This window comes from Amia ocellicauda, chromosome 4 (assembly GCF_036373705.1).
Source record: "Amia ocellicauda isolate fAmiCal2 chromosome 4, fAmiCal2.hap1, whole genome shotgun sequence".
Taxonomy (NCBI): domain Eukaryota; kingdom Metazoa; phylum Chordata; class Actinopteri; order Amiiformes; family Amiidae; genus Amia; species Amia ocellicauda.
Genome location: NC_089853.1, coordinates 30,351,663 through 30,368,108, shown reverse-complemented (window position 1 = coordinate 30,368,108; position 16,446 = coordinate 30,351,663). Strand labels below are relative to the sequence as shown.

Sequence of the window (16,446 nt, the reverse complement as noted above, 5' to 3'; positions counted from 1 at the left end):
CCCTTTATGTATTGAAAATGGTGTGAATCATTAAACAATATCACACAACCACTGGAGGGGGGATGAATGCCAAATTTGGTTTTATTACATTAAAGGGCTGGTTTCACAGACCCAGATAAACACTAGTCCTGGACTAATCTGTGAAACCTATTATAACACAAATTCTGGCAGTGTATAAAGCCTTACAATGTCATTCTTCTGCAATTGTGATTTTTGGATTGAACTCCTGAGACAGAAATACATAAGTTGGGTACTACTAAATACTAAGATTTAAACTTGTAATTATTTTCAAATAAAGAAAGCAGAGCTAACAAAGATTTAAGACAAGTTCACCAGACAAGATACTCATCCACATACTCGCTGTTTATAGTTAAGATTGGATGAAGGCCTGTGTTCAAGGACACACCAACACTTCAGTGCTATCTGCTGTAAAGTTTATTTGATGTAATGTCTGTCTGAAAGCTGCTTGCTTTATGGTATGGAGGATTACAAAAATAATACATAATAATAATTTTGACATGCTTGGCGTAGTTTTTGTATACCTTTATTTGCTATGGTATATGCCAAGTGTAAATTTAGAAATGAAGAATTTGTACTTTTTCTAAACTGCTTTGATATTTTCCACAGAAAGGTGGGACATCAAACTAGTTCTGTAGTGAACTTTTTTTTTTCACAATGTTTATCTTCATGTATACAGTAGTTTCCAAGTGAAACAAAGCTGAAGTGCACAGTATAGTCACAGAACTAGTATGTAAACAGTTGCCAGACACATGATTTAAGAGCAAGGTCTAGATTAATTTGGAGGTGAAACTAAAAAGGCCTGTCCTTATTTAAATGAATTCACGCCAGCAATCTTTTAAAGCAAACAGGCATAAATGTTTACTACTGTAAATGTTTACTACTGTATAGTCTTATTTATTTCCCATTTCCTATTTTTGTGTTGAATAATAACATATAAAACAATAAAGATAACTAGAAAGTTTTTTTTGTATGATTTATTTCACTGCTCTCGTTTTTGAAAGGGGGGGATTAGAGCCATTTGCATGCAAGAGCTTTTTAAATGACCTTTCAAGTGCGTTCACACTCAAACACATCTCAGCTCTCACTGATAGTGGGGGACGGAGGTGACAAGAAAGAATAGGCTGCTTATGTGCTTCAAAGGCTTTCATTTGTGATGATGGCTGTACTCTGCAAGATGCACACTCTTGGCATGGAGGCATGGTCCATGGAGAATCACTGAAAGATATTACTAACATCCCTTGTCATAATCTCAGAGTGCTGCTTTTATTTGCTCAAATGTTTAGTTCATACAAAAAATGCCAATAAGAATTGTAATAAAAATGTCATTTATTTATAACAGAAATTTCCGTCAGCCAGGTGTATTCTGCAGTCACAGTAGCAATGTTCAGGGTTCGAGCATGTGTTTACTGTGCACATGTATTGCATGTGAGCTAACTGTATTTCAGAAGGGAAATATTAAGTCTTTAAAGGGATGGACTCGAGGTGAAAAGCAAGGTTATCTATAATAACAAAAGCATAAACCCATGACAGTGTGGGATTACCAAGCATTTGACATCACCTGTAAACAGAGATTTACTGATAACTCCAAAACTGTAAGTGCCATTTAGTTTGAGCTTTTTCATCATGGCAGAGACGTCAGGATTCCTCAACTTGTTTTCAGAGAATTGGAATCCAAACCACTGCTCTCCGTGTCCCGGCAGGTTTTCTTGTCTTTCTTGTCAGATCAAAGAAAACAAGGAAAGAGTCTCTGTGGATATTTGATAGTGATGAAGGTATATCATTTAGAATATCTTCTAGATTTCACCCCAGAATGCCAATGGAATTCTACATGTGCGTCTTGCTAGGTGACAATATAAAACAGCTCTTTGTTTCGCTTTATATGACGTACTACCCTGAGATTATACCAGATCGTATCATGTGTGAGGTCTGTAGTGATTGAAACCCATAATTAAAGGACTGGATAGTTGCCATTAACACTGTATTACCAAAAGTATTGGGACAAATGCCCAATACCAGGAGACAGCTGTTCGTTATTTATTCTGCAGTGCAGGGAGAGAATGTGGTTTTTGCTTTCTTATTCACTTTCATTCCAGAAGAGAGATCATCTATAACAGACTCCAAGAACAGTGGTTACAAATGAGACGAAACACCATCAATTCCATCTACAAAAGACCTCAAGTTCAATGTGTAATTAAATATATTTTTATTAATATCAGTATGACAAGATGATATGCCTTAAAATCCTGCGAGAATTTTCAAACCACGTTTTAGTCAATTGTTTCGATTAATACTTAAATGCAAGTTATCTTTCTGCAATGAATAACCTTGCCATGAAAAAGGTCGAATTCCATCTGTGCAATGACTAAAGCTAAGTCTATTTATGGGAAAAACAGCAATTTGAATAACAAATAAACAGTGGCTTTCATACACACATGGGTTAGTGTGCAAAGGGGAGCCATTTTTCTTTAAATACGATTTGCTAATAATTTAATAATGTTCATTAGCTCCCAACTTTACATACAATATACCTGTACAGTACGCAGCACAGGCAGAGATGTACACTCATTTCTACTAGCACTGTAAATGCAAAACATATAAGCTATCAAAGGGGCTCCTAAACTGGGAGCTAGGCCTTCAGCTTTTACTGCTAAGCTGCACAGTTTAGTAAGAGCACTTTGGCAGAACTGTACTGCTGTGTGCCACTCATTATCAAATGAAAACAGATGAGTGTTATAAACAGAAGCCTAACAAATGTTATTGTACACTGTATATCACATAGAGGGATTCCCTCAAACCTTTGGGACAAACAGAGTTAATCAGTCCAAATTATTTTATTAGTGTGTGTGTGTGTGTGTGTGTGTGTGTGTGTGTTTGGGTGAGGGGTTGTATGTATGCATATATATAATCTAATTGTATTTACGTTTCAGAGTGTCTCCAGACAAGGAGGCTTGGTAGTCAACGAGTGACATCTTGAGGATAGTCTTTGACATGACACGTTTCTAGTGGTAGTTGCATATGCATGTGCGGCATACACAGCGCCTTAATGTGTCCCCCTGGCGTTTCTTTAAAATGAGTGCATTTCACTTCATGAGTGGAAAAAGTTAAATGTAATGCACGTCTGTCTCAACTCATTTTTGCATTCTTTACGTCACTTTGTTACAATGTGTTGGAGTCAATTGTAAAGATTGTTTGTTTGTTTTACGTTTTGCAATAGTGGAATAACTTTTTACGGCAGTGCTGCACTAATATATTGCACTAAAGTTGCACTAAGTCATCATTTCAAAAAATGGGTGTGGGTGCAAGGTTACATTTCTATGCAACTTTCAGTAAATATAAAACCAAAATGAGGCTCTAGGGTTATTGACTTTTTTCTATACTGTGGTTCACATGATTGTCAAATTCATAATCAAATCTCTGCGTTCACCCTGTGATGCCTGGGACGGAGATGGATTATTGCTGCCTGACGAGTCGGCCCTTGTCCCTGTCACAGTTGAGGAAGGTGCAGCAGTGGGGCTGAAGCCAGCTGTGTTCTGCGCCGTTTTCCAAGATTATTTCCCCTCCACTGTCCGTCCGCAATGTCACGGTTTATCTGTTGCAAACTGAAGGATATATACTGCATGGGCAGGTGTAAGCAATGCTGTGTACAGAAAGTGCACTCGTCGTCTCTTTGGACAGGAACAACTCAAGCTTACCCCCGCTGCAGCCGGCTGTCAGGGGGATCCCCCTTGTTCCAACAGAACCGGTCCTTCAGGTGGCGTTTGGGTCGTCCTCAGTTTTTGAACACAACGGGATCTAGGGTTTGGATTTGGGGGCTGGGTGTGGGTTTGGTTTTCGCGTTGGGAATTAAAGACAACGTTTACGAGGCTGAAAGTTCGCCGCTGATCGGGGGCTACGCTTCTGCGGTGCAGAACAGCCGAGATCTGCTTCAAAGGATAAAGGTACAGGTATTGATAGTATTTGTGTTGCAGAGAAGAATAAATTATAATTGAACCATCCTCCACAGGGATTGCTGTAGAATCAGTTTGATCCGGTCTTGCTGGGCTTCATTAAGACATGTTTATGCAACATCGCATGGATAATTGGGATACATTCAATAATACATCATATTTTAAGTTTCCAGCTGGTACAGAACAACTAAAACTGTTCCAGTGCGTTTGCAGCCCTGGTTTACACCTTGACTAAGGTTTGAGCAATATCGATTTATAAACTCGTATGCTGTGCCCCTGGCAAATATTTCTAGCATTCTTATTCAAATTCACTGATTCCTTCCACTCTATATTTTATTTTATTGAGGGTAGTTACAGTGCCTTGGGAAAGTATTCACCCCCCTTGGCATTTTTCCTACTTTGTTGACTTACAACCTGGAATTAAAATGGCACTTGAGTGTGCATAACTATTCACCCCCACAAAGTCAGTACTTTGTAGAGACACCTTTTGCAGCAATTACAGCTGCAAGTCTCTTGGGGTATGTCTCTATACAGTGAGGGGAAAAAGTATTTGATCCCCTGCTGATTTTGTACGTTTGCCCACTGACAAAGAAATGATCAGTCTGTCATTTTAATGGTAGGTGTATTTTAACAGTGAGAGACAGAATAACAACAAAAAAATCCAGAAAAACGCATTTCAAAAAAGTTATAAATTGATTTGCTTGTTAATGAGTGAAATAAGTATTTGATCCCCTATCAATCAGCAAGATTTCTGGCTCCCAGGTGTCTTTTATACAGGTAACGAGCTGAGATTAGGAGTACTCTCTTAAAGGGACTCTCCTAATCTCAGCTCGTTACCTGTATCAAAGACACCTGTCCACAGAAGCAATCAATCAATCAGATTCCAAACTCTCCACCATGGTCAAGACCAAAGAGCTGTCCAAGGATGTCAGGGACAAGATTGTAGACCTACACAAGGCTGGAATGGGCTACAAGACCATCGCCAAGCAGCTTGGTGAGAAGGTGACAACAGTTGGTGCGATTATTCGCAAAGGGAAGAAACACAAAATAACTGTCAGTCTCCCTCGGTCTGGGGCTCCATACAAGATCTCACCTTGTGGAGTTTCAATGATCATGAGAACGGTGAGGAATCGGCCCAGAACTACACGGGAGGATCTTGTTAATGATCTCAAGGCAGCTGGGACCATAGTCACCAAGAAAACAATTGGTAACACACTACGCCGTAAAGGACTGAAATCCTGCAGCGCCCGCAAGGTCCCCCTGCTCAAGAAAGCACATGTACAGGCCCGTCTGAAGTTTGCCAATGAACGTCTGAGTGATTCAGAGGAGAACTGGGTGAAAGTGTTGTGGTCAGATGAGATCAAAATTAAGCTCTTTGGCATCAACTCAACTCACCGTGTTTGGAGGAGGAGGAATGACCCCAAGAACACCATCCCCACCGTCAAACATGGAGGTGGAAACATTATGCTTTGGGGGTGTTTTTCTGCTAAGGGGACAGGACAATTGCCCCGCATCAAAGGGACGATGGACGGGGCCATGTACCATCAAATCTTGGGTGAGAACTTCCTTCCCTCAGCCAGGGCATTGAAAATGGGTCGTGGATGGGTATTCCAGCATGACAATGACCCAAAACACACAGTCAAGGCAACAAAGGAGTGGCTCAAGAAGAAGCACATTAAGGTCCTGGAGTGGCCTAGCCAATCTCCAGACCTTAATCCCATAGAAAATCTGTGGAGGGAGCTGAAGGTTCGAGTTGCCAAACGTCAGCCTCGAAACCTTAATGACTTGGAGAGGATCTGCAAAGAGGAGTGGGACAAAATCCCTCCTGAGATGTGTGCAAACCTGGTGGCCAACTACAAGAAACATCTGACCTCTGTGATTGCCAACAAGGGTTTTGCCACCAAGTACAAAGTCGAAGGGGTCAAATACTTATTTCCCTCATTAACATGCAAATCAATTTATAACTTTTGAAATGCGTTTTTCTTTTTTTTTGTTATTCTGTCTCTCACTGTTAAAATACACCTACCATTACAATTATAGACTGATCATTTCTTTGTCAGTGGGCAAACATACAAAATCAGCAGGGGATCAAATACTTTTTTCCCTCACTGTAAGCTTGGCACATCTAGCCACTGGGATTTTTGCCAATTCTTCAAGGCAAAACTGCTCCAGCTCCTTCATGTTGGATGGGTTCTGCTGGTGTACTGCAATCTGTAAGTCACACCACAGATTCTCAATTGGATTGAGGTGTGGTCTTTGACTAGGCCATTGCAAGACATTTAAATGTTCCCCTTAAACCACTTGAGCGTTGCTTTAGCAGTATGCTTATGGTCATTGTCCTGCTGGAAGGTGTACCTCCGTCCCAGTCTCAAATCTCTGGAAGACTGAAACAGGTTTCCCTCAAGAATTTCCCTGTATTTAGCACCACCCATCATTCCTTCAGTTCTGACCAGTTTCCCAGTCCCTACTGATGAAAAACATCCCCGCAGCATGATGCTGCCACCACCATGCTTCACTGTGGGGATGGTGTTCTCGGTGTTGGGTTTGTGCCAGACATAGTGTTTTCCTTGATGGCCAAAAACCTCAATTTTAGTCTTATCTGACCAGAGTACCTTCTTCCATATGTCTGGGGAGTCTCCCACATGCCTTTTGGCAAACAAACTTTTTTGCTTATTTTTTTCTTTAAGCAATTGCTTTTTTCTGGCCAATCTTCCGTAAAGCCCAGCTCTGTGTTGTGTACGGCTTAAAGTGGTCCTATGGACAGATACTCCAATCTCAGTTGTGGAGCTTTGCAGCTCCTTCAGGGTTATCTTTGGTCTCTATGTTGCCTCTCTGATTAATGTCCTCCTCGCCTGGTCTGTGAGTTTTGGTGGGCGGCCCTCTCTTGGCAGGTTTGTTGTGGTGCCATATTCTTTCAGTTTTTTTAATAATGGATTTAATGGTGCTCTGTGGGATGTTCAGCTTCAGATATGTTTTTATAACCCAACCCTGATCTGTACTTCTCCACAACTTTGTCCCTGACCTGTTTGGAGAGCTCCTTGGTCTACATGGTACCACTTGCTCGGTGGTGTTGCAGACTCTGAGCCCTTTCAGAACAGGTGTATATATACTGAGATCATGTGACGATCATCTGACACAGATTGCACACAGGTAGACTTCATTTAATGAATTATGCACCACTTTTCCGTTTTTTGTATTTGTTTAGAATGTTTTAAAACAAGTTATTTTTTTCATTTCACTTCACCAATTTGGAAAATGTTGTGTATGTCCATTCCGTGAAGTACAAATACAAAATCCATTTAAATTACAGGTTGTAATGCAACAAAATAGAAAAAATGCCAAGGGGGATGAATACTTTTGCAAGGCACTGTATATCCAAATCGGCTGAATGGTGTTGGAATTACACCCAATTTGGATGTAACTACCCTCAAATAAAGATGAAAGTCTACACTTAAAGCACATCTTGATTGTTTCCTTTCAAATCCATTGTGGTGGTGTACAGAGCCAAAATGATGACAGTTGTGTCACTGTCCAAATATTTATGGACCTAACTGTATATGTATAGTGTTAGGGTAAGTGCCATCACTGCTCTGCCCTCTGTGTTCTGCAGGATGAAGTGGCCGCTCCGGGGATAGTTGTTGGGGTGTCTGTGGATGGGACGCAGGTCTGGGCTGAAGGTGAGTACTGTGAGAGAATGAGAGTTTATCCTTCAATGTAATACTTGACTAATTTTTGTATTACTATTTTTATTATTGCTATTATTACATTTCTTAGCAGACACCCTTATCCAGGGCTTCTTACAATTGTAACAATGTATCACATTATTTTTACATACAATTAAACATTTATTCAGCTGGGTTTTTACTAGAGCAATCTCAGTACAGTATCTTGGTCAGGGGTACAATAGCAGTGTCCCCCACCTGGAATTGAACTCATGACCTTCCACTCCAGAGCCCTAAACACTACTCCTTGTATTTATTTTTGTCATCATCATCGTCATTGCTGTTTTTACTACTTATATGTCATGTATAATAATATATAATCATTATTGCTATTTCTGGTTGTATATACACTCACCTAAAGGATTATTAGGAATACCTGTTCAATTTCTCATTAATGCAATTATCTAACCAACCAATCACATGGCAGTTGCTTCAATGCATTTAGGGGTGTGGTCCTGGTCAAGACAATCTCCTGAACTCCAAACTGAATGTCTGAATGGGAAAGAAAGGTGATTTAAGCAATTTTGAGCGTGGCATGGTTGTTGGTGCCAGACGGGCCGGTCTGAGTATTTCACAATCTGCTCAGTTACTGGGATTTTCACACACAACCATTTCTAGGGTTTACAAAGAATGGTGTGAAAAGGGAAAAACATCCAGTATGCGGCAGTCCTGTGGGCGAAAATGCCTTGTTGATGCTAGAGGTCAGAGGAGAATGGGCCGACTGATTCAAGCTGATAGAAGAGCAACTTTGACTGAAATAACCACTCGTTACAACCGAGGTATGCAGCAAAGCATTTGTGAAGCCACAACACGTACAACCTTGAGGCGGATGGGCTACAACAGCAGAAGACCCCACCGGGTACCACTCATCTCCACTACAAATAGGAAAAAGAGGCTACAATTTGCACAAGCTCACCAAAATTGGACAGTTGAAGACTGGAAAAATGTTGCCTGGTCTGATGAGTCTCGATTTCTGTTGAGACATTCAGATGGTAGAGTCAGAATTTGGCGTAAACAGAATGAGAACATGGATCCATCATGCCTTGTTACCACTGTGCAGGCTGGTGGTGGTGGTGTAATGGTGTGGGGGATTTTTCTTGGCACACTTTAGGCCCCTTAGTGCCAATTGGGCATCGTTTAAATGCCACGGCCTACCTGAGCATTATTTCTGATGGCTACTTCCAGCAGGATAATGCACCATGTCACAAAGGTCGAATCATTTCAAATTGGTTTCTTGAACATGACAATGAGTTCACTGTACTAAACTGGCCCCCACAGTCACCAGATCTCAACCCAATAGAGCATCTTTGGGATGTGGTGGAACGGGAGCTTCGTGCCCTGGATGTGCATCCCACAAATCTCCATCAACTGCAAGATGCTATCCTATCAATATGGGCCAACATTTCTAAAGAATGCTTTCAGCACCTTGTTGAATCAATGCCACGTAGAATTAAGGCAGTTCTGAAGGCGAAAGGGGGTCAAACACAGTATTAGTATGGTGTTCCTAATAATCCTTTAGGTGAGTGTGTTTGCTTTTAAAAAGGGTTTATTTAAGTTTGTGTTTGTTGTCTTGGAGGGAATGGAAAGTAGAATGAATACTAGAGCAGGATAACATGGGATCTGTGTTCCTGTTTGCACTTCAGGGCTGGGCTATGCAGACCTGGAGAACCGCGTGCCCTGCAGTGCAGACACAATCATGCGAATCGCCAGCATCAGCAAACCCCTCACCGCAACAGCACTCGCCCGGCTCTGGGAAGAGGGCAAGCTAGATCTCGACGTGCCAGTGCAGACATACGTCCCGGAATTCCCAGAGAAGGAGTTTGAGGGAGAGCCTGTAAGTCAATAATGGGTGGATGTCACAGATCTGCTGATTCTTAACTTTTGAATTCAGTGATGCTATCCCCATTGGTGAAGCACTAGCAAACTTTGTCAAGAGTAATATTGCTTTATTTATTTACTGATACTAGATCAAGGAATTATTAAAGTTGCATTAATTTTCCCCAATTCTCCCGGAAGGTTATTGTACCAGTGCACAAGTGCCATGATAAATAGGAATTTAGAAGTTCCCAAAAATGATGTGCATTTTCTCATTCTATATTTCAGGTTACAATTACAACACGGTTGTTATTATCCCACCTGAGTGGTATTCGACACTATGAGAAGGATGCAAAGAAAGTGAAAGAGGAAAAAGAGAAAGAAAACAGACACAAAGCTGCAGCTGAAAAGAAGCTCTCAGGGAGTCAGGAGAGTCATGCTCTAGATAACCAGAGCAAAACCAGCATCACAAGATCAAAAACTGACAACAGCAGCTCAAAGAGTAAAGACCCAAAGCACACAACTACCAAGAAAAAGGAATTTGAGCAGGAAGAGTACTATCTGAAAGACACGTTTGACAGCGTCATCCAGGCTCTGGACCTGTTCAAAAATGACCCACTGATTTTCAGACCAGGTGAGTAAGCTCGGATATTTATAAATTTAGGAATCGATACGAATTAAGTGGCATATGAAAGTTTATATATACACTATTGTTCAGAAGTTTGGGGTCACTTAGAAATCTCCTTTATTCCATGAAAACATACATGAAATGAGTTTGAATAGGAAATATAGCAAAATGAATAGGAAATATAGTCATTGACAAGGTTAGAAATAATAATTTTTAATTGAAATAATAATTGTATCCTTTAAACTTTGCTTTTGTCAAAGAATCCTCCATTTGCAGCAATTACAGCCTTGCAGACCTTTGGAATTCTTGTAAATTGTCAATTTGTTGAGGTAATCTGAAGAGATTTCACCCCATGCTTCCTGAAGCACCTCCCACAAGTTGGATTGGCTTGATGGGCACTTCTTACGTACCATGCAGTCAAGCTGCTCCCACAACAGCTCAATAGGGTTGACTGTGCTGGCCACTCCAATATAGACAGAATACCAGCTGACTGCTTCTTCCCTAAATAGTTCTTGCATAATTTGGAGCTGTGCTTTGGGTCATTGTCCTGTTGTAGGAGGAAATTGGCTCCAATCAAGCGCCGTCAACAGGATATGGCATGGCATTGCAAAATGGAGTGATAGCCTTCCTTCTTCAAGATCCCTTTTAGCCTTTACAAATCTCCCACTTTACTACCACCAAAGCACCCCCAGACCATCACATTGCCTCCACCAAGCTTGACAGATGGCGTCAAGCACTCCTCCAGCATCTTTTCATTTGGTCTACATCTCACGAATGTTCTTCTTTGTGATCCAAACACGTCAAACTTAGATTTGTCAGTCCACAACCCTTTTTTCCAATCTTCCTCTGTCCAGTGTCTGTGTTCTTTTGCCCGTCTTAATCTTTTCTTTTTATTGGCCAGTCTGAGATACGGCTTTTTCTTTGCAACTCTGCCTAGAAGGCCAGTATCCCGGAGTTGCCTCTTCACTGTTGACGTTGAGACTGGTGTTTTGCGGGTACTGTTTAATGAAGCTGCCAGTTGAGGACCTGTGATGTGTCTGTTTCTCAAACTAGACACTCTAATGTATTTGTCCTCTTGCTCAGTTGTGCACCGGGGCCTCCCACTCCTCTTTCTATTCTGGTTAGAGCCAGTTTGTGCTGTTCTGTGAAGGGAGTAGTACACAGCGTTGTATGAGATCTTCAGTTTTTTGGCAATTTCTCGCATGGAATAGCCTTCATTTTTCAGAACAATAATAGACTGACGAGTTTCAGAAGAACGTTCTTTGTTTCTGGCCATTTTGAGCCTGTAATTGAACCCACAATTGCTGATGCTCCAGATACTCAACTAGTCTAAAGAAGGCCAGTTTTATTGCTTCTTTAATCAGCACAAAAGTTTTCTGCTGTACTAACATAATTGCAAAAGGGTTTTCTAATGATCAATTTAAAATGATAAACTTGGATTAGCAAACACAACGTGCCATTGGAACACAGGACTGATGGTTGCTGATAATGGGCCTCTGTACGCCTATGTAGATATTCCATTACAAATCAGCAGTTTCCAGCTACAATAGTCATTTACAACATTAACAATGTCTACACTGTATTTCTGATCAATTTGATGTTATTTTAATTGACAAAAAAATTGCATTTCTTTCGAAAACAATTACATTTCTAAGTGACCCAAAACTTAGGTGGCCTCTTTGTCATATTGCTGTACAGGAAAGGAGACCTTATTATTTTATGGTTTATTTTCCTTTAAGAAATGCTACTTTGTATTTTTTATAATCTCTTTAACTTGATTATTATTATTATTATTATTATTATTATTATTATTATTATTATTATTATTATTATTATTATTATTATTATTTTTATTTCTTGGCAGACGCCCTTATCCAGGGCGACTTACAACATAAGTGCAAACAAAGTGCAAAAATACAGAGAAGTACAAGGCATCAATCATTACAATTCAACTTAGCTAAAACATAGCAATTCAAAATAATACATTTTACAAATTCCAATTTACAATTTACACAAGTACAGTAAGAGATTTCCTACATCCTGGACGGTGAAAGCTAAGTGCTGTCAAGATGTAGGGTTACAGACGAGGGCTACGGGAAAGGGAGCAAGGAGGAAAACAATCAAGAATGCAAGGAGCATAATAAGAACTGTGAAGTGCTATCTAGCAGGGATAGAGGACTAATATTGCAAGTGCTGTCGGAAGAGATGCGTCTTGAGTAAGCGCCGCAATGAGGTCCAGGACTCTGCTGTTTTGACTTCGGTGGGCAGGTCGTTCCACCATTTAGGTTCAGGGATGAGAAGGAGCGGCTCTGGAGGAAGGAGAGTGGAGAGGAGGCAGAGTTAGTCTTCTGGCACTGTAGGAGCGCAGTGGTCTGGAGGGGATGTACGGAGAGACGAGTGACTGAAGGTAGCTTGGTGCAGTGTGGTCAAGACAGCGGTAGATGAGGGTCAAAGTCTTGAACTGAATGCGGGGGATCGAGATAGGGAGGTCAGCAGAAGGTGAGGAAGAGTGGGGGAGATAGAGGAGATCTGATTTGGAGAGGTTGAGCTTGAGGTGGTGAGAGTGCATCCAGGCGGAAATGGCAGACAATCAGGAAGAGATGCGTGATGGGATGAGAGGGTCAGAAGAGGGAAAAGACATGATGACAAGTACATAATCAGGGAGTGGCTATTTCAGTACTTTGCAAATTTGAATGAACGTATGTGGTTTTAATGCAAACATTGGAGCAGAAGGAAGATAATTTCCCTCTGTTAACTTGTAAATATTCAGAAACTGTGTTCTAAAAATCATTTCCTCTATGTAAATGGAGAGAAATTGAGAGAATAATGTTACCTGCTCTACAAGTGTAGGTTGTATAAAGGAATAGCTGGGTTACCTTGGTTTCTAACTAGCATACTTAAAATGTCTGTCATGATTGTTTGGTTGCTGAACATGTCTCCTATATATTTTTTGCTATCAGGAGCTATCTGGAGCTCACAGACTTCCATCATTTGTTGAAAATGTTTTTGACACCCTTGTGCTTTGGGGAAGTTCATGACATGCTGTATATTAGCTGGATTTATTTTCAATGTGTGTGTAAAGCTGCAGTGCAGGGCTGAAGCAGTATGTACCACCTGTGTCTCCAGGCAGCACGTTCCTGTACTCCACCCATGCCTTCACCCTGCTCAGTGCGGTGGTGGAGAGAATGGCAGGGCAGCCCTTCCTGGATTGCATGATGAAGATGTTCCGGGAGATAGGCATGCTCAATACTGTGCCAGACAAGAACGACCCCATTATATACAACCGCTCAAGGTAATGATCTTAATGAACCTCAGCCACAGAAGCGCAGTTACATGGTTAGCACCATTTATTATAAATAAACAATCCATTTGAAAATGTATATTTTTCTAAGTTCCAAAAATAGCATCTCAACCAAAAAATTAACAACAATCTAACAATGGCTACCTTTCTCTATCATCATTGCAGGTTTTACCATTTCAATAAAAAAGGCCGTATTGTGAACTGCCCTTATGTGGACAACTCCTACAAATGGGCAGGGGGTGGCTTTCTGTCTACTGTGGGTGACCTGCTGGTGTTCGGCAATGCCATGCTGTACAGCTACCAAATGGCACAGCTTAAGGACAGCAGAGGCCTCCTGCCAGGCTACCTCAAACCAGAGACGGTTCAAACCATGTGGACTCCTGTGGAGAGAACTGAGGGTTCCTGGGACAAGGATGGACAGTACGCAATGGGCTGGCTAGTGGTGGAGAAGCAGCAGCAGTTTGGGCTGTGTAGAAAGCGACGCCACTATGTTTCACACACAGGGGGCGCAGTAGGGGCCAGCAGTGTCCTGTTACTGTTACCAAGTGATCTGGTTCAGACCGAGATGGAGACATCAACCCCTCCACAGGGGGTGGTGGTAACGATCATCTGCAACATGCAGTCTGTTGGCCTCAATGGCACAGCCCTGAAGATTGCGCTGGAGTTTGAGAGAGCCAGGAGCACCTGACACAGAGGGAGACGCACAGTCACTGAAAATGATTTGACGTTGAAATGAGAGCAGATGTAATATTTTACAATCACACGTTTTTCTTAGAGGAGAAGGATGTTCCTCTCCTTGTTATTTTCATGTCTTTACACTACCAATAGAGAGAAATACATTTGAAAAGTTGTGGAGTAATGGAGAGCTGGTGGTGAGATGACTTGGTGTTGTTTTGTGTTTTTGCCAACAATGCAATTGTTTGAACTAAACTTTTATCCTTTTGATAATACTACAGTATGATCTCTGAGGTGCTAACCAGATGGGATTTTACCCCAAGCTCTTTGTTTAAACATGATGTGCTCATTGAAAGAATGTATACAACCATGCATGCTCATCTGTACATGGTCACACAGTCATGTTAAAGACTGATAACTTTAAAGCACACATTGCAGTGTTTTGAAATGTATAAATCGCCAAATGTTTATTAATCTGTTTAGGCCAGAACCCTGTATTTTTTCTTTCCATTTCTTGACATTCAAATTAGTTTTTGTAACCCACAAGTCTACTGCTCTCACGTTCAAGATGTCAGCTTGGAGTAAATGTTCTCTTCTGTCCATCTGACATCACAGGTTACTAGAGCAATGTCATCCTAAAAACAACGACACAGTGGAAACACTTTTAGTTTAAATTTCTCCAGCAGCTATGAGAGAGGTCAGACAGACAACAGCCTTGAAGGAACTCCCCCTGAAACTGTTATGAAAGCTGTTATTGAAAGTTATTGCATTGGATTTATTGGATTTAAATTATCAGTTTGTCAGCTCTGCTAATTTTAATTTTGCTTTCGCGGTTTACCAACAAACTCCTTCATGTTGTAGCTCTCAATATGGTTTCTATAAGAATCGCAACACGCAGTCAGATCCAATTAAATATGTAAACTGAATCAAAAGTAACAGTCCAAAGTAAACTTTGCCACGTTAATTGTATGAATTTTCCATTGTAATAATTCCCCACAAACAACTTATTTTAGCTGCAATATATGAATACTTTTCCCAGATTATGTGCTGACACATTTCAATGCCATATTTTGTAAAGTATAATTAATTGCTGTGTGAAATGTAACAGTACAGTAACAATGAAATACATAAATCAATCAAGATTTTTTCAGAATCTGTATTAGTGCGTTATGTTTGAATATCTTCAGTTGAATGTGAAGCTCTTTCAATTTGATTTAAGATCTGCAGTATTTTAATCATAAAATAGCTTTTATTTTCAAGTGTATAACTGCATTATGGGATTTTTGTGATTCTTGCATACAGCCTTAGAATTGTGGCTTTTAGTGTCTAAGGCAATATAAATATATTAACCATTACAGACATTGTAGGTACAGTCTGGAAACACAGTATTGGAATCCAGCAATGTAAAGTTGCATTCACAAGTATTGTATGTGGACATAAGTAATGGTGTGGCAGTTGGGAAATTATAAAAAGGTGTAACCATAATCTACTGCAATTATATGACAGAATGGCATATAATGACTTACTGTCATTACTGTGCATATATATATATATATATATATACATACATACATACAGCTCTGAGAAAAATTAAGAGACCACTTAACATTGATTTCTGAACTTGGAGTGCTCTCTTTAATTGTTTCCAGAGCTGTACATATATATTTTATATGTACCTGCCTTGCAAAAGTATTAAGACCACTGACCACTTCTCTCATATAGAATTACAAATGATAAATTGAAATTTTATTGTTTGATATTTTATAACATTGAATCTCAGAATCAATTTTTGTAACATGATATTGGTTTTATGTTGAGAAATATTTGTAATGAAAATAAAAATAACTGAATAATTTTCCTTGCATAAGTATTCAACCTCTGTGCTGTGGAAGCTCCCAGTTTACACAGTTACTTTACCATTGTCCTCCACCTGGGAACCAGTAACATTACCGTCACATTTTCTGCATTAAAAACCTCACTGTTGAAGGATCATTGGTTAGGCTGTGAATCTGAAGAACAAAGAGCATTCTACGGAAGTTAAACAATACAAATAAATACAAAAGCATAGATTAGGAAATGGGTACAAAATAATATCCAAGTGTTTGGATATCGCACTGAGCACAGCTGGATTAATAATTGGGAAGTGGAAGCTGCATCACACCACCCAGGCACTGCCTAGAAAAGGCCGTCCCACAAAACTCAGTGCTCAAACAAGAAGGACTTGTGAGAAGCCACAGAGAAGCCAACAATCTCTTTGAAGGAGCTACAGAGTTCAGTGGCTTAGAGTGGGGTCATGGCACACCAGTCAACCATATCAAGAGCTCTGCATAACACTAT

General features: G+C 40.4%; 1 protein-coding gene across 1 annotated transcript; it reads left to right on the top strand.

Annotated features, from left to right (window-relative positions):
• Positions 1 to 3,491: 3,491 nt before the first annotated feature.
• Positions 3,492 to 15,966, top strand: lactb (lactamase, beta). Its single transcript, XM_066701847.1, has 6 exons — positions 3,492 to 3,959; positions 7,579 to 7,645; positions 9,334 to 9,524; positions 9,794 to 10,139; positions 13,260 to 13,425; positions 13,600 to 15,966. The coding sequence occupies exons 1-6, from the start codon at positions 3,597 to 3,599 to the stop codon at positions 14,120 to 14,122; spliced, it is 1,656 nt and encodes a 551-aa protein (XP_066557944.1). The 5' UTR covers positions 3,492 to 3,596; the 3' UTR covers positions 14,123 to 15,966.
• Positions 15,967 to 16,446: the final 480 nt, after the last annotated feature.